At 44.3% G+C, this 18,035-nt stretch overlaps 2 protein-coding genes across 8 annotated transcripts in view; both read right to left on the minus strand.

The window, feature by feature from the left end:
- Positions 1–93: 93 nt before the first annotated feature.
- CHRNA10 (cholinergic receptor nicotinic alpha 10 subunit) lies at positions 94–4,967 on the minus strand. The gene is made up of 5 exons (XM_042907127.1): positions 4,886–4,967; positions 3,452–3,777; positions 2,857–3,011; positions 1,613–2,145; positions 94–953 (listed from the first exon to the last, which is right to left on the minus strand). Exons 1-5 carry the CDS (start codon positions 4,965–4,967, stop codon positions 496–498), a joined length of 1,554 nt encoding a protein of 517 aa, XP_042763061.1. The 3' UTR covers positions 94–495.
- A 12,237-nt stretch (positions 4,968–17,204) lies between these two features.
- The window catches only part of NUP98 (nucleoporin 98 and 96 precursor), a 114,162-nt gene continuing 113,331 nt past the window's right edge, over positions 17,205–18,035 (minus strand). For 6 of the 7 annotated variants that reach the window (XM_042905556.1, XM_042905557.1, XM_042905559.1 and 3 more), the window contains 2 exons: positions 17,756–17,867; positions 17,205–17,626 (listed from right to left, as the gene is read on the minus strand). In XM_042905556.1, coding sequence (XP_042761490.1) covers positions 17,409–17,626; positions 17,756–17,867 — 330 coding nt within the window. In that variant the 3' untranslated portion in view covers positions 17,205–17,408. Of the gene's footprint in view, positions 17,627–17,755; positions 17,868–18,035 lie in introns of those variants that run through there. The other variant, XM_042905562.1, reaches the window with a different exon arrangement.

The following is an 18,035-nucleotide window of genomic DNA, read 5'->3' on the forward strand; positions in this document are numbered from 1 at the left end:
GGGCTTTAGGGCCAAAATTCTGGTGTGGCCTCCTGCTCTGGAAACTAGAATCCTGAATCCTTTACCCTGAGTCCTAGGCAGGGACTGGCAAGACCAAGTTCCTAAAACAATAGCCACCAAGGAAGTAAGAGAAGACAAAGAAACATGGTAGTTCTGTTTCTCATATAACCTGCACCCTTGCCACTCTAACATTTCTAACGCTCAGCATCAAAGTTCAATTCTGTTCCTCCAGGACTGCATTTTGATTTTGACCCTTCTCAGAGTTTCTCTTCCATAGGGATTAAGGGAGTGGCAAACTCTGGATTTCCCTTAGTGGTTAAGGTATGTAGACAAGCGATCCCTGCGGTTTGTGAAATCGGCAGTGCTGATCCTGAAGAAAGGGTGTCCCAGGCTCTTAGGCACAGTGGGGAGAGACTGGGTGGCCTGAGAGCCAACAACCACCTGGCCTTTCCATCTCTGTCTGGGGGTGCTGTGGCTGCATCAGACCCCTGGGACTCACAGGGCCTGCACCAGCACCAGGAGGCTCATGACCAGGGCCATGGAGAAGAAGATCCCCAGGAAGAAGCGATCCATCACACGGGCCAACCGCTTCCAGTCCTCATGGCGGCGCTGGGCAGCCCGGTGGCTGTGGAAGGTGTTAGCAATGGTAGCTACGTGATGCAGCAAGGCTTCTTGATGGCACAGACACCGTGGCTCATGGCAAGGAACTGCTGGAGGGTGAACCCCTTCATCAGAAGGCTGGGGACTGGGGGGTGACTCAGGTGGTCTAGACTGCCCACAGGGCTCCCCTCGTTCCCGCACGCACAAGCCCCGCGCCAGGCGTCCCAGGAGGAGGGCCCGAGCCCAGGCTGGCACTGGTCGGGCACTGGGACCACAGTAATGCAGGTTCATGATAAGGATGGTGAGCGCTGTGGAGAATGTGACCATGGTCATGGTGGCCATGTAGTACTTCCCTGAAAGAGAGAGAGTGAGCTGGGGCCCAAAACAAGAACTCAGGGTGCCTGAGTCTGCCCACTGCCTCAACACAAATAGGCACCAGCTCATCCACCACGAGGCTCTCAGGACCCTCCAATCCCAATGGATGGAGCCAGGAAGGACATAAAAGCCAAGGTCTCCTCATCCCCTATTCCTACAAGTGAGTTCTCACAAGCCACGTGCTCCCTAGTTGTTTTCCTCCCTGCTGGACTCTGCACTCCCTCACAATCCATGAAAGCCACGCTCTCAAATGTAGAAGCACCATCTGGGGCAAGTTATTGATTCTTTTGGTACAACTGGGATAACAACAGAACTTACCTCACAGGTCTGTGGTGAGGGCTCCCTGAGTTAATAAATGACAAGCGCTTAGGAGAGGACCTGGCACACAGCCAGCACTCAATGCAAACTGCCTGTCACGACGGGTGAGGGGAAGGATGTCTTCCCGGAAGGGGCCTACCCCTCTCCCCTCAATCTCAGAATGAGGCATGCTCCCGGAACGCCCCCACCCTCACCCCCAACTCCCGCACCGAATTGGGCCAGCACGGCTGGGCTGGGGATGGGCGGGGGCCGGTCTCACGGAGGGGACGGCTCACTCCCCGCCCCCTCACCACCCTCGACCCGCGCCCTCGTGGCTCACCGATGAGCGGCACGCTCTCGGCCGGTGGCATGCTCTCGGCCAGGAGCAGCTGGAAGACGGTGAGCGCCAGCAGCACGGTGACACCGAGCGACACCTTCTCGCCCGAGTCGGCGGGCAGGTGGAAGGCGAGCGGCGCGAGCAGAGAGATGAGCACGCAGGGCAGCAGCAGGTTGCACACGTAGGCGGCGGCGCGGCGGCGCAGCAGCAGCGTGAAGGTCACGTCCGGGTAGGGCTCTGAGCAGCAGCCGTAGGTGAGCACGCGCCGCCGTGCCGGCATGCCCAGCACGTGCCACTCCACGTTCTCCACGAAGTCGGCCAGGCTGGCGGCGGTACCGCGCGGCCGCACGTCCAGCTGGTGCCCGCCGTGCGTCCACGAGCCGAACGTCAGGCCGCAGCGCTGCGCGTCGAACGGGAAGGCCGACACGTCCACGCGGCATGAGCTGCGCGTGATGGCCGGCGCGTCCCAGCGCACGGCGCCGTCGTGCCGCAGAACCACGTTGGTGCTGGCCGAGGCCGGCGGCTGTGCGTCAGCCCTGTGGGCGGGCGGGGTTGGGGTATCTGAGGAGGCTGCTGGGAGGCAGACTCCTGCAGCAGCTCTGTGACCCCCGGGGCCCTGTGGTTACCAGAGACCGCCTGGAGGGTGGAGGGGGCGGCAGAGAGGGCCCTGCGTGCCTTTGGAGGCTCAGAAGGGGTGGCGCCTGCAGACTCTAGAGGAGACACGGATCTAGGCCAGGGCAGGGTGAAAACACATCTGCAAAAGATGGCACCTGGCTGCATTGTGTTATCTGCAAATCTCCTAGAGGGCCCCTGGGGGAAAATATGCAAAGCCATGTGTTGTCTGGGAAACACAACTGGTTTAGGTGGCATAAAGGAATGCTCCAGAGGGTTAGGCCCTAGAGGAAGTCCCTAGGTAGGCCGTCGGGGAGTCCTGGGAGACTTGGAGCGGGCCTGGAAGGGTGGAGTATGCCATCAGGAGGCACTTGTACCCCAGAACCCTCTCTGTGAGAGATACAGAAATGGCCCCTAGACCACACAGTGGGTTCCCAGGAGACATTCAGCCTGGGTTGGTTTGGGAGAGTCTAAAGTGGGGGATATCATGGAGGGGCTGGCAGCTTAGAAGGGTCCTGGGGGAAAAGCTTCCAGGACAGCATAGGAACCAAGTTAGGTTGCGGGGATGGGGAATCAGTGCAAACCTAGAGCCAAGGGCAACAGATGGAGGGGGGAGGGGCCCAGGCAGGCAGTACTTGTTATAGAGTACGATGTCTGGACGCCACACGAGACTGCTGGGGATGCGGATAGCATCCAGGCCACCATAGGCATCGGGGTCCCATCGTAGGTGGGCATCTGTCCACTCCTGTCGAATCCACAGGTACAGGGTCAGCACCTGGTTCCGCTCATCCTAGTGGGTGGCAGGGAGTAGGCACAGGTGTGGGCACACATATATGCACACCCTCCCCTGTGTGTACACACTCACCTACAGAGTTCTGGACGGCACCCACAAATGCAGCTGGCTCACAGTCCAGTTCCTACCCAGGCCTGACCTTGCTATGTGACCTTGACAGTTTTCCACTCTTCTTTAGGTCTCAGTTTCCTCAGTAGTTACATGGGTGATAATCCCTGCTGGGCAGGAATCCAAGTGTGCAAAGTAGTGGACACACTGTGGGCACCCAGCAGTTAGTATCCAACGGTTAGTAGCTGTTATTATTGTTAATATTAATGTTTATAGATAAGAATTATTTGGAGAATAATCCCATTCTCTCCCTCCCTCCCCCCCCCCCCACCCCCCTCCAATTCCTTGACACTGCCACAGGCATGCTCCAAGGTTGCACCACAACACACCATATCAATGATCTGGGACAATGTCACCTCCAGGGTCACGTTCAGAGCCTGGTCTGTGTCTGCCACAGGTCTCAGGGCACTTGTGTAGTTGGCGAAGAGGTCACGGAACAGCTTGTGAGCCAGTCTGCCCTCAGCTCCCAAGCATTCTGGGGGACCAGGAAACAGGGTTGTGCATCTGAGACCCTTGTCCAGGGCCCTCTGCTCATACCCTCTATCCCCACAAGGCTGGCACCAGTCACCTGCTGTGCTATCTCCTGGCCATCTGAATGGTCCTCCTGATGTCTTCTCTGTCCATCTAGCTGTGGTTCTAGTTCCTCCCTGGACTGCTTCCAGGGATGAGTGAGGTGAAGGCTGAGGACTAAATTGGTACTGTCTTCTGGAGCATGCTGACTGTTTTTTTCCCCCACCCTTTCCCTTCCTAAGGACCTGGATTCTGCTTGCCCTACTGCAAATGCAACAGGGGCCTAAACAGATGATAGGAGTCTCATCTCTCACCCAGGTGTTGTTAACCCCATTGCCACCCCCCACCCCACCCCCGCTCCAGTCTCTCAAACCTGTCTCCACTTATCCAGCTGCACTTCTGTGGATTTCTTCGAAGTTTTTGATGCTGTGGGCTATCCCTCCTTCTGAAAATCCTCTCTTCTCTAGACTTCTGTGACATACCACATTGTCTTCAGCCTCTGACTCAAGTATTGTTCCCAGAATCCTGTCCTTGGCCTTTTTTTTTTTTTCAGCCCAGATTTTTCTCCTGAGCTCCAGACCCATAAATACAATTCATTCCTGAATGTCCTATTGGCACCTTTAAGGCTGTAGGTCCAAAATATGAACTCATTTCCTCCTCCCATGCTCTGAAACCTATTCCTTATTCTGTGTTCCCCATCTCAGCAAACAGCACTGATCCCCCAGTGATTTCAGCCAGAAATCTGGGAATTATCCCTCCTTTCTGCTCCCTCCCCCTGCAATCCAACCAGTACCCGAATTCTGCCAGCCATGCTACTGGGGATCTTTCGAATGTCTACTCACCTCTGAAGCTGAGAGGACTTCTCACTGCCCCTGCTGCAAGTTTAGTCTCTCTAACCAACCTTCACATTTCTGAGATCAGGTTTTTAAGCACTCAAGTTTGACCAGGCCAGTAGCTGCTTAAAAGTGTTCAATATCTCTCTCTGTTGCCTGCTAATAAAGTCTAAACTCAGCTTGGCATTCAAGGCCCTTCATGATCTGGCCCCCTCACCCTGGCTTTTCCATCACTGCTCCCACCCCGGCCAGGCAGGTCTTCTCTTGTCCCCTTCAGCACCTTTGTCCTCCATGATACCCAGATAGAACACTTGTTCCCCACACAGTAGTGAAGAGAAATAGGGTGTGGAGAGAGATTTGGGGAGGAAGGTAACAGCAGCAGTGCCCAGAGAGGCAGGGCTGGTTTACTGAGCTTCACACCTGGAAGCAGCGAGAGCAGGAGCAGAAAGCCCAGGCCGGAGACAGAGAAGCTTAGGCTGAGATGGTGGCTCCGGGGCCCCATGGCCCTGCCACAGCAAGAGGTGGGGCAGGTCTCTGGGTGTGAGCCTCTTGGCCCCACTGAGGGCAGCATCAGGCTCTGCTGGCAGAGATGGTGTGGACGATACCTGCAAGTCAGAAGTAAGACTGAAATCTCCTCTGGGTCCAGCTACCCTCTGGGGAGCCCTGCGGCTCTTCCAGTTCTCTCATCCTATTTGTACCTGCCCTTGGATTTAAGTACTTGGATCTTGGCATCTGCTCTTTCTCCTCTGTTAGTCCTTTCCTCTTCTGGCCTCTGCCCCTGCACTTGTCTCTGCCCCCCACCCCCTTTACCTCTCTCACTCAGCATCTCCGTCTCCACTTCCTTTTGTCTTTTCTTCTGTAACTCTTTCTTGGCCTCTGCCTCTTTGACTTTGGTCTTCCTCCTTCCACTCACTCTTCCTGTCTCCTTCTATTTCAGCCCCCTAACTTCCTTTCTCTGTTCTCCATACCTGGACTCCGGATGAGTCTGGCACATTCTCAGCAGGACAGGGCAGGGACTCCATCAGCCCTGAGCCCTCTGAGGCATAGGGCTGCAGGCCCCTCCCCCTTTGCCGTTTTCATTAGCTTAATTATAGGGTTGGGATACCTGTGCCCATGGGAACAGAGTAATTGAAACTGACACCTCAGGTTACCGGGCCCTGAATTATTCAAATTATGTAAGTCAGCACCCAGGCTCAGCTGAAGCCCAGCCTGGGGTATTGGAGGGCACAGAGATCCTAGGGTCAGGGGTGTGAGGGAGCAGGACCCATGGATGATGTTGTCCTCCGAGTTCTGCCACCATTACTGAATTCTTGAAGCCTCCTTTAAACTGTCAGCTCTGCCTCCAGTGAGAGATCGAACACATCTGTCCAGGCTAGGTAGGCACTTTGTGCCAATCAAGCTCTCCCCTCCTGGTGGGAATGGGAGCTGAGCCTCAGGCTCCTCCAGGTGGCCCCACAGAGCAGGGGATGCAGCTCACATCCTCACCTCCAGCTCCCTACAGCCATCCCAATCGGAGCCTCAGTGTTTTCCCCATGCCCAAACACCATAGGTGATATGGGGTAGCAGGGAAAACACAGGCTTTAGAGTCACTTTCAGCTCTGTCTTATGAGTTGTCTGACATGGGCAAGCTACTGAAACTCTCTGGGTTTCGGTTTTCTCATACAGGATAATGGGATTAACAGTCTTCACTTTGAAAGGATTAAATGAACACCAACAATGAAGCAACAGAAAGAGAAATCAAGAAATCTATCGCATTCATATTTGCACCAAAAACCATAAAATACCTAGGAATAAATCTAACCAAAGAGGTGAAAAATCTATACACTGAAAACTATAGCAAGCTTATGAAACAAATTGAAGAAGGCACAAAAAAAATGGGAAAAGATTCCATGTTCCTGGATAAGAAGAACAAATATTGTTAAAATGTCAATACTACCCAAAGCAATCTACATATTCAATGCAATCCCTATCAAAATAACACTAGCATTATTCACAGAGATAGAAAAAATAATTCTAAAATTTGTATGGAACCAGAAAAGACCCCGAATAGCCAAAGCAATCTTGAAAAAGAAAACCAAAGCAGGAGGCATCACAATCCTGGACTTCAAGCTATACAACAAAGCTGTAATCATCAAGACAGCATGATACTGGCACAAGAACAGACACTCCGATCAATGGAACAGAATAGAGAACCCAGAAATGGACCCACAAACGTATGGCCAACTAATCTTTGACAAAGCAGGGAAGAATATCCAGTGGAATAAAGACAGTCTCTTCAGCAAGTGGTGCTGAGAAAACTGGACAGTGACATGCAGAAGAATGAAACTGGACCACTTTCTTACACCATACACAAAAATAAACTCAAAATGGATGAAAGACCTAAATATAAGACAGGAAGCCATCCAAATCCTCGAGGAGAAAGCAGACAAAACCTCTTTGACCTTGGCCACAGCAACTTCTTACTCAACATGTCTCCAGAGGCAAGGGAAACAAAAGCAAAAATGAACTACTGGGACCTCAACAAAGTAAGAAGCTTCTGCACAGTGAAGGAAACAGTCAGCAAAACTAAAAGGCAACTGACAGAATGGGAGAAGATATTTGCAAACGACATATCAGATAAAAGTTTAGTATCCAAAATGTATAAAGAACTTATCAAACTCAACACCCAAAAAACAAATAATCCAGTGAACAAATGGGTAAAAGACATGAATAGACATTTCTCCAAAGAAGACATCCAGATGGCCAACTGACACAAGACAAAATGCTCAACATAACTCATCACCAGCAAAATACAAATCAAAACTGCAATGCAACACTACCTTACACCTGTCAGAATGGCTAACATTAACAACTCAGGCAACAACAGATGTTGGTGAGGATGCAGAGAAAGAGGATCTCTTTTGCATTCTTGGTGGGAATGCAAGCTGGTGCAGCCACTCTGGAAAACAATATGGACGTTCCTCAAAAAAATAAAAATAGAACTACCCTATGAGCCAGCAATTGCACTACTAGGTAGCAATTGCACTACTAGGTATTTATCCAAGGGATTGCAGGTGTGCTGTTTCAAAGGGACACATGAACCCCAATGATTATAGCAGCACTATCAACAATAGCCAAAGTATGGAAAAAGCCCAAATATCCATCGATGGATGAATGGATAAAGAAGATGTGGTATATATACATACAATGAAGTATTATTCAACAATCAAAAAGAATGAAATCTTGCCATTTGCAACTACGTGGATGGAACTGGAGGGTATTATGCTAAGTGAAATTAGTCAGAGAAAGTAAAAAATCATATGACTTCACTCATATGAGGACTTAAAGACACAGAAAAGATGAACACTAGGGAAGGGAAGCAAAAATAATATAAAACAGGGAAACGGACAAAACATGAGAGACTCTTAAATATGGATAACAAACAGAGGATTACTGGAGGGGTTGTGGGAGGAGGAATGGGCTAAATGGGTAAGGGACACTAAGGAATCTACTCCGGAAATCATTGTTGCACTATATGCTAATTTGGATGTAAATTAAAAATAAATAAATAAATAAATAAAAAATAAAACACACACACACACACACACAAAAAAAAAGAAAGGATTAAATGAGACAAGCAATTATGCAAGGCAAGTGCCCAGCATATTGTCTGATGCACAGTAGTCAACCAACTATACTCTCAGTGATATCTTCAGGAACACACACTTAGATTCACAAGTCTTCAGCCCCTGGCAACCACAGCTCTAAACTTTCTATCTCCATAATTTTGACTTAAGTACCTCATGTAAGTGGAGTCACACAGTTGTCTTTTTGAGATCAGTTGATTCACTTTGCATAATATCCTCAAGATTGATCCATTTTGTTACATATGTCAGAACTTTCTTATTTTAGGGCTATATATATTCTATTGTATGCATATGCTACATTTTGCTTATCTATTCATTCCTTGAGGAATACTTGGCTTGCTTCCACATTTTGGGTAGTATGAATAATCCTGCTGAATATGAAAATAGAAATATCTCTTCAAGACTTTGTTTTCAGTTCTTTTGGATATATACCCAGAAATGGAATTGCTAGGTCATATGGTAATTCAAATTTTTTTTTTTTTTGAGAAATCGTCATACTACTTTCTATAATACCCATAACATTTTACATCCCCACCAAACAGGGTACAAGGGTTCCAATTTCTCCACATCCTCATCAACATTTATTATTTTTTCTTTTTTTTTTTAAATAGTAGCTATCATAATGGGTATAAGTTGGTATCTCACTATAGTTTTGATTTGCATTTCCCTAATGATTAGTGATGTTGAGCATGGTTTCATGTGCTTATTGGCCATTTATATGTCTTCTTTGAAGAAGTGTCTATTTGAGGCTTTTGTCCATTTTTAAATTGTTTTTTTGTTGTTGTTGTTGTTGTTGTTGTTGTTGTGTTCTAGGAGTTCTCTCTATATTCTGGATATTAAGCCCTTATAGGGTATATAATTTGTAAATATTTTCTTCCATTCTATGAGCTGCTTTTTTAGTCAGTTGATATATTCTTTTGGTGAACAATATTTTAAATATTTTATGAAGTCCCGTTTGACTGTATTATTTTTTTGCCTGCACTTTGAAGTCATATCCAATAAATCACTGCCAAATCCAATGTTGTGAAGCTTTTGCCCTGTATTTTCTTCTAAGAGTTTTATAGTTTTAGTTCCTATATTTAAGTATTTGATCCATTTTAAAATTTTAGGTATGGTGTTTAGATAAAGGTACAACTTTATCTCTTTGCATGTGGATATCCAGTTATCCCAGCACCATTTGTTGAAAAGACAAATTCTTCCATTGAATGGTCTTGGCTCCCTCATCAAAAATCATTTGACCCTCATGTGAGGGTTTATTCCTGGCTCTCTATTTTAACCCATTAGTCTAGATGTCTGTTTTTATGCCCATACCACACTGTTTTGATTACTGTACCTATGTAATAAGTTTTGAAACCAGGAAGTGTGAGTCCCCCAGCTCTGTTCTTTTCCAAGATTGTGTTGGTTATTCAGAGTCCCTTGAGATTCCATATGAATTTTAGGATGGATTTTCTTATTTCTGAAAAAAAAAATGCCACTGGGATTTTGGTAGGAATTGCACTAAATCTGTAGATTGCTTTGGTTAGTATGGATATTTTAAATCTTCCATTCCATGAATACGATGTCTTTCCATTTGTCTTTAGTTTCTTTAAGCAATATTTTAGTTTTCAGTGTACATGACTTTTGCCACCTTGACTATGTTCATTCCTATTTTCTTTTTGATGCTATTGAAAATGGAATTAATTTTATAATTTCCTTTTTGGATTGTTCATTGTTAGTGTATAGAATGCAATGGATTTTTGCATGTTGATTTTGTATACTGCTTTGAATTAATCTATTCAGCTATTCTAACAGTGCTGCTGTTGAACACTGTCATCATCATTGTTATTTGGTGTAATCTTTAGGGTTTTCTACATAAAAGATCATATCATCTGCAAACAGATTTTACTTCTTCTTTTCCAATTTGGATGTCTCTTATTTGTCTTTCTTGCCTAATTGTTCTGGCTAGATATTCCAGTATTATGTTGAATAGAAGTGGTGAAAGAAGATGTCCTTGCCGTGTTCCTGATCTTAGAGGAAAAGGTTTCACTCTTTTACCATTGAGTACAATGTTTGTTGTGGGTTTTTCATATATGGCTTAGTTTGTAAGAGTGTTGGGTGTTTATCGTCCTATTTTATTGAGTGTCTACCATGAAAGAGTATTGAATTCTGTCAAATGCTTTTTCTGTATCCGTTGAGATGATCATGTTCTTCTCCCCACCCCCATTCTGTTAGTGTGATGTATACATTGATTTTCACATGTTGAATCATCCTTGCATTTCAGAAATAAATCCCACCTGGGGCGCCTGGGTGTCTCAGTCAGTTAAGCATCCGACTTTGGCTCGGGTCATGGTCTCACAGTCTGTGAGTTTCAGCCCTGCATTGGGCTCTGTGCTGACAGCTTAGAGCCTGAAGCCTACTTCAGATTCTGTCTCCCTCTCTGCCACTCCCCTGCTTACGCTCTGTCTCTCTCTCTCTCTCTAAAATAAACATTTTAAGAAATTAAAAAAAAAAAAATACCACTTGGTCCTGGTGTGTAATCCTTCTGATTTGCTGAATTCAATTTGCTGATATTCTGTTGAAGATTTTTGTATCAATGTTCATAAAAGAATTGGGCTGTAATTTTCTTTTAGTGTCTTTGTCTAGCTTTGGTATAAGAGTAATTGTATACATTAAATGGGCAACTGTAGGTAGGGGTGCCTGGCTGGCTAAGTTGGTAGAGCACATGACTCTTGATCTTGGGGTTGTAAGTTTGCCCTCATGGTGGGAGTAGAGATTACTTAAAAATAAAATCTTTTTTTTAATTAAAAAATTAAAAAAAAAATTTAATGTTTATTTTTGAGAGAGAGAAACGAGCAGGGGAGGGGCAGAGAGAAAGGGAGACACAGAATCTGAAGCAGGCTCCAGGCTCCAAGCTGTCAGCACAGAGCCCGACACAGGGCTTGAACTCCCAAACTGCGAGATCTTGACCTGAGCCAGAGTCAGATCCTCAAATGACTGAGCCATCCAGGCGCCCCCAAAATAAAATCTTTAAATAGGTAAGTGTAAAGTATGTGAATTATATCTCAATAAAGCTGTTACCAAAAATCTCATAAACAATCATGAATGAGAGCTGAAACAAGAAAATAATCACAGAAACAAGAAAGTTCACAGGTACTGGACATATTAAATAATAATAATTTGAGTAATGTATTCTGGGTATTGCTCTAAGCACCATAATATGTATTAATTCATAATTCTTACAATACCCTATAAGTTAAATACTATTATTGTTTCCATTTTATAAATGAGGTAACTGAGGCACAGGAATAACTTAGTCAAGATTCCATAACATATACCAAATGGACTCGGGATTTGAAAGTAAGATATTAGGAGTAGGGAATCCATGCCTTTCTATGCTGCAACTATATTGCCCCTTTTAAAAACAAAATAGATATATGCATAATATGATTTAAATAAGAAGGATTGGAAATTTATTAACAAAATAAGAGTACTCTCAAAAATGAGGAGGTAGGTTTAAAAAGTAACCACATAGGGGCTCCTCGGTGGCTCAGCTCGTTGAGCAGCCAACTTCAGCTTGGGTCATGATCTCACAGCTTGTAGGTTTGAGCCCCGTGTTGGGTTCTGCACTGACTGCTCAGAGCCTAGAGCCTCGTTCGGATTCTGTCTCCTTTCTCTCTCTTTCCCTCCCCCACATTTGCGTGTTCCCTCCCTCTCTCTCTCTCTCAGAAATAAACATTAAAAAAATTTTTTTAGCAATCCCTATCAAAATAACACCAACATTCTTCACAGAGCTAGAACAAACAATCCTAAAATTTGTATGGAACCACAAAAGACCCCTAATAGCCAAAGCAATCTTGAAAAAGAAAACCAAAGCAGGAAGCATCAGAATCCCAGACCGCAAGCTGTATTACAAAGCTTGAATCATCAAGACAGTATGGTACTGGCACTAAAACAGATACTCACATCAATGGAAAAGAATAGAGAACCCAGAAATGGACCCACAAATGTATGGCCAACTAATCTTTGACAAAGCAGGAAAGAATATCCAATGGAATAAAAATAGTCTCTTCAGCAAGTGGTGCTGGGAAAACTGGACAGCGACATGCAGAAAATGAACCTCAACCCCTTCTTTACACCATACACAAAAATAAACTCAAAATGGATGAAAGACCTCAGTGTAAGACAGGAAGCCATCAAAATCCTCGAGGAGAAAGCAGGCAAAAACCTCTTTGACCTTGGCCACAGAAACTTCTTATTCAACATGTCTCCCAAAGCAAGGGAAACAAAGTCAAAAATGAACTATTGGGACCAAAATAAAAAGCTTCTGCACAGCAAAGTAAACAATCAGCAAAACTAAAAGGCAACCAACAGAATAGGAGAAGATATTTGCAAATGACATATCAGATAAAGGGTTAGTATCCAAAATCTATAAAGAACTTATCAAACTCAACACCCAAAAAACAAATAATCCAGTGAAGAAATGGGCAAAAGACATGAACAGACACTTCTCCAAAGAAGATACCCAGATGGCCAACCGACACATGAAAAAATACTCAACATCACTCATCATCAGGGAAATACAAATCAAAACCACACTGAGATACCACCTCACCCCTGTCAGAATGGCTAACATTAACAACTCAGGCAACAACAGATGTTGGCGAGGATGTGGAGAAAGAGGATCTCTTTTGCACTGCTAATGGGAATGCAAACTGGTGCAGCCACTCTGGAAAACAGTATGGAGGTTCCTCAAAAAATTAAAAATAGAACTACCTTATGACCCAGCAATTGCACTACTAGGTATTTATCCAAGGGATACAGGTGTGCTGTTTCGAAGGGCACATGCACCCCAATGTTTACAGCAGCACTATCAACAATAGCCAAAGTATGGAAAGAGCCCAAATGTCCACTGATGGATGAATGGATAAAGATGATGTTGTATATATGTGCAATGGAGTATTACTCGGCAATCAAAAAGAATGAAATCCTGTCATTTGCAACTACGTGGATGGAACTAGAGAGTATTATGCTAAGTGAAATTAGACAGACAAAAATATCATATGACTTCACTCCTATGAGGACTTTAAGATACAAAACAGATGAACATAAGGGAAGGGAAGCAAAAATAATATAAAAACAGGGAGGGGCACAAAACATAAGAGATTCTTAAATATGGAGGACAATCAGAGGGTTACTGGAGGGGCTGCGGGAGGGGGGATGGTCTAAATGGGTAAGGGGCATTAAGATATCTACTCCTGAAATCACTGTTGCACAATATGCTAACTTGGATGTAAATTAAAAAAATAAATAATATAAATCATGGAAACAACAACAAAAAAACCCCTAATGGACAAATGATCCACCTACTTCAACAAATAAAGGATGTTAAAAAAAAAAAAAAAAAAAAAAAAAAAAAAAAAAAAAAAAAAAAAAAGAGGGGGAAGAGAGTTGATAATATGATACTTGAGATTTATCAACCAAATGCAAAGTATGGACCCTGTTGAGATCCTAATTCAAACAATTCAACAGTAAAACTTGACCTTTGAGACAGCTGGGAAAATTTGAAAATGCAGTGGATGTCAGTTCCTATCTAGGAATTATTAATTTTGTTAGGTGTGACAAAGGCATTGTGATTATGTTTATAAAAATTTACTTGTTATAAATTCTTAGGTATTGAGGAAATGATGATCTACCTTAGAAATACCATTGTGGGATGGGCAGATATAATGGAGGTAAAGAGGAAAGGATTTTGACAAATGTTGCATGTAGATTCATGACAGCATCTTACTCTTGCATAGGTGAAAATCTCTACAGTAATAGGTTAATAAAAAACCCTCAGGAAAACATAAGAAATGAAGGTTTAAAGCAGAAATCAATATACAGTAAAACCTTGGTTTGCGAGCATAATTCATTCCGGAAACATGCTTATAATCCAAAGCACTTGTATATCAAAGCGAATTCCCCCATAAGAAATAATGGAAACTCAGATGATTTGTTCCACAACCCAAAAATATTCATATAAAAATGATAACAATACTGTAATATAAGAAAATACAAAAAAAAAAAAAACCCCCACCTGTACTTACCTTTGAAAACCTTTGTGGCTGGTGTGAGGGAGATGAGAGGACCATTGTTAGGATGACTTTCACTAGCACTAACAGAATCACTACTATCTATTGGGTTAATAGCATCTTTTTCTATACCATAGCCATTGTATACATTCTCGTGGATATTAACTACAGTACAGTGTTAACAAACACCTGTCTACTGTATTTAACATAACTGGCAATAAGGCAGCAGAGGCAAGGGTCTCTATCTGCAGGCAGCCTGACCTAGAATGAAGCAAAGCATTCCTAAGCTTACTCTTGTATGGAAAAGCAAAGCAGTGTCCATAGGTGCTTTGCAGTGACAAAAAATACACTAATGCCAGTTGTGGGCACCTTACAACGTTCTGAAAAATTACTGATTTCTGCCAAACACCAAGGCCTGGGACTGAGCATCCAAGCATGGGGGGTGATCACCCACAATCCCACTGAGAGAGGAGAAAGAAAACCATTGGCTCCGTTGTGATGTGACGTTCAGCATCACATGCTACTCATATTCCAAGACGTCGCTCGTTTATCCAGTTAAAATTTATTAGAAATGTTTGATTGTCTTGTGGGACACTCCCAGAACAAGTTATTCGTAATCCAAGGTTTTACTGTATTACAATACAGAACTTTGGTAAAATTGATAAGTTGAAGAGCTGGTTTTTTTAAAAACAAAAAATCTCAAGTAATTTTCAGTTAATACAAAGTAGCAGCTGAGTCTACTACTGCATCTGAAAAGAGCAGCTCCTGCAGGCCTTGGTTTGGCTAATCCAACATTTTTTTTTTTTTTTAATTTTTTTAACGTTTATTTATTTTTGAGACAGAGACAGAGAATGAACGGGGGAGGGACAGAGAAAGAGGGAGACACAGAATCGGAAGCAGGCTCCAGGCTCTGAGCCATCAGCCCACAGCCCGACGCGGGGCTCGAACTCACGGACCGCAAGATCATGACCTGAGCTGAAGTCAGACGCTTAACCGACTGAGCCACCCAGGCGCCCTGGCTAATCCAACATTTAATCTCCAGACCTTTCCTGACTTTGACTTCGGCATTCTGCCAAGGAAATACACTTATTTTAGGTATTATATGAGGTTGCAGATTCCATAACTCTTTAAGAGTTTTGAGAAAACTGATTCCCGTTTTTATATTTTTGAGAAACTTAACATGGAGTTTTGAAATGTAGAAGAGCTTCATCTTATCATTCACTTTGAACTGTAAGTCTGTTGTCTGTGATGTAACATAGCTGCTATGATAAACATCTGACATACAGCCTTTAAAAAATACATGGATATGAAATACTTGTCCTAAGAGGAAACACTGCACATATTCACAATTCTTTAACACTTCTAAAGGCTAACCATTTCTAAGGCACATTTACTTTTCACACAACACCTCTCTCACAAGGAAACCAGAACAGGAATTCTTTGCTAGAAGCCCAGTAATGCTCTGTGACTCAGGTTCACAGTCAGTAACGGAGATTCCCAGCTGAGTTACCCTTGTCCTTGCAGATCTAAATTAAAGGGAAGCCCCAGACCTACTCTGCTTTAGCTCCAAATTCCAAATTCCTCCATGTCCCAGTGTCTTTGGCCTAATCCTAATTGGAATTTGCTGACACCTTCAGTTTAACAGACCAAAAAACAAACAAACAACCTCCACCCCACCACAAATAGTACTCATCAGACCCATCTGCTCCCTCTGCAAAACAGGTCTGTTTAGCAGCAACATAAAAGATCATTAACCCCATTACACAATGGAACATGAGTATGATCCAAGTTTTAAAAACAAACAAAACCTCCAGAGCAGAAAAGCCAGGAGGCTTTGAACCCTAAAGGCAATGAGACTCTTCCCTGATCCCTCACTGGGAATCCAAGCACATAAAAAAATGCTTATAAATATTTTTATATGAACAGGATTAATTAATAATCTCAACCTACTCACCCCTAAATTTGCTCATAAATTTAGCCTTTGATTGTTCTTTCTTTAACCCATGCCCCATCTCCGTTTAGATTGCAGATCAACTGAGGCTACTATAAAGCTCCTTGGGGTAAGAAGGCTCAAAAAACACAAAGGGAAAAGGCCAATAGCAGGAATGCTATAAACATTTCATTTTATTTATTTTTTTTTTAAGAAAAGTAGCTTCAGAAAAAGAAGAAAATAATCTAGATCATTTATTTATATATATATATATATACTTTTTAATAAAAACCTTTACATAATCTTCATGCATAAAGACCTAGAGGTGGCCATGTTGTCTGTGACAGACCTAATACCAGCTGTCACAGGTCTTTACCTGGGACTCCCCATAGCTGGCAGCAGTGTAGCAAAGGCCCTCCACTAAAGCCCCTAAAGCCCAGCTCCTTGCCTGCCTCAGTAATGGTTTTATGTTCTAGGACTGTAGACAATGGGTAGGAAATGCTTTGGGCTAGAAGAGAAAGGATGAGGAGGGCTACCCAACCTGCCATGTTTTATCCAAACTCTTCAGGGAAATCCAGAATGGAGGCCTAGCAAGATGATTGAAAACCAGGGATCAAACTGAGTTCTGGAGCTTCCCAGAGACATGGGGTCTGTGACCAAGAGTTCCTGCACATGGTAGCAGGAAAGGTTTGGTGTTCATGCAACATTCAAGGCAGAACAAACAAGCCTTGAAGATTCATCCCTCCACGGCAGGCACTCACTTCTACCCTAAATGAGTCAGAAAGACCCTGTTACTGCTTCCTAACTCAGTCCAACCCTCTTTGGACTCTAAAACAGTGTCAAGTCATCAACCTACTTAAGAGACAGATTCTCCTTCCTTGTGTGGATAGTTCATCTGTTAAGGAAGGACAGTCTTTGATTAACACATTTGTCCTAGTATAAAAGGGCTGAGGTAGGAGTAGGGTAGCAGGCTGGCATGGAGGGCCACAAGATCCAGAATGGCTGAGAGTGGAAAAGGATTCCCTGGTTCTCTGGGGGGGGATTCTGCCAAAGGTGTTTTATTGATCATTTTTCAAAAGAGAAAAAAAAAAAAAGAATGGTTTTTTAAGGATGGTAAAAAGAGGCTTGACTCCTTTTTGGGTTCCAAAAGCCCTTACGTTTTGTTCAGTAAGAAAAGCCCTGAACAAACGGAGGCTGCTGCTTGGGGCAGCAGGAAAACAGGATGGATTCCACAGCTAACCAAGAGAATGGCAAACAGTGCCAATCAACTCAATGCAAAGGATCTTTGTGTGGTGAGTGTGAACAAGCATGTGAGTGTGTTGGGAGGAACTTGGGGTTCACTGGCTTCCAACAGTCAATTCTCGCAGGTAGGACTGTGTGAGACCACGCAGTTCCTCCAAGGCATAGTCCTCAGGCATGGGGAGTCGGCCAACGTGGGGAGCCAAGAGACGCAAAGGGACTCGCTGAGGGTCTGGTGTTGAGTCGGAGGTTGCATCAGGGGCATGCCGAAGGCTCCATACCACCCGCAGCAGGTTGGCTACACGTTTGGCCATGTCTGGAGAGAAAAAAAATGGAATGGGGACCAAGGATGAGGGGTGGGAAGGGAGGGCATCAGGGCAGAGGTATAATAATCATAAAGACAGGAAACATGCAGGCAGGAAGCAGGGAAAGGATGGAGGCTTACCTGACTGGGCCAGGCGATCCTTGGCATTGTAACACTGGATCTGCTGTATGCGGTTGCACAGTGAGGTCACTTTGGTGTGTAACTGCTCCATCTCATAAACTGAGCAATCCATCTACAAAGAAGCAGAGAAACCAGTTAGGCCAAGAGGAGGTCCCCTCACCCAATTCTATCCATAGACTGACTATGCAATGCTCTGAAACAACAGAGAAAACCCGCGAAACTGACTGGCAGTGTCATGTAACCACTATACAGCCTAATCACTGAGGACAAGGCGCAACCT

The sequence above is a fragment of the Panthera leo genome, chromosome D1, assembly GCF_018350215.1.
Source record: "Panthera leo isolate Ple1 chromosome D1, P.leo_Ple1_pat1.1, whole genome shotgun sequence".
NCBI classification, from domain to species: Eukaryota; Metazoa; Chordata; class Mammalia; order Carnivora; family Felidae; genus Panthera; species Panthera leo.

Excerpts from the sequence above, each read along its gene's own strand:
- CHRNA10 (XM_042907127.1), bottom strand. The coding sequence starts at position 4,967 with ATGGGGCCCCGGAGCCACCATCTCAGCCTAAGCTTCTCTGTCTCCGGC. Across the intron at positions 3,012-3,451 it reads TGTCCCAGATCATTGATATG|GATGAGCGGAACCAGGTGCT; the intron begins GTGTGTTGTGGT and ends GCCACCCACTAG. Across the intron at positions 954-1,612 it reads CGAGAGCGTGCCGCTCATCG|GGAAGTACTACATGGCCACC; the intron begins GTGAGCCACGAG and ends TCTCTCTTTCAG.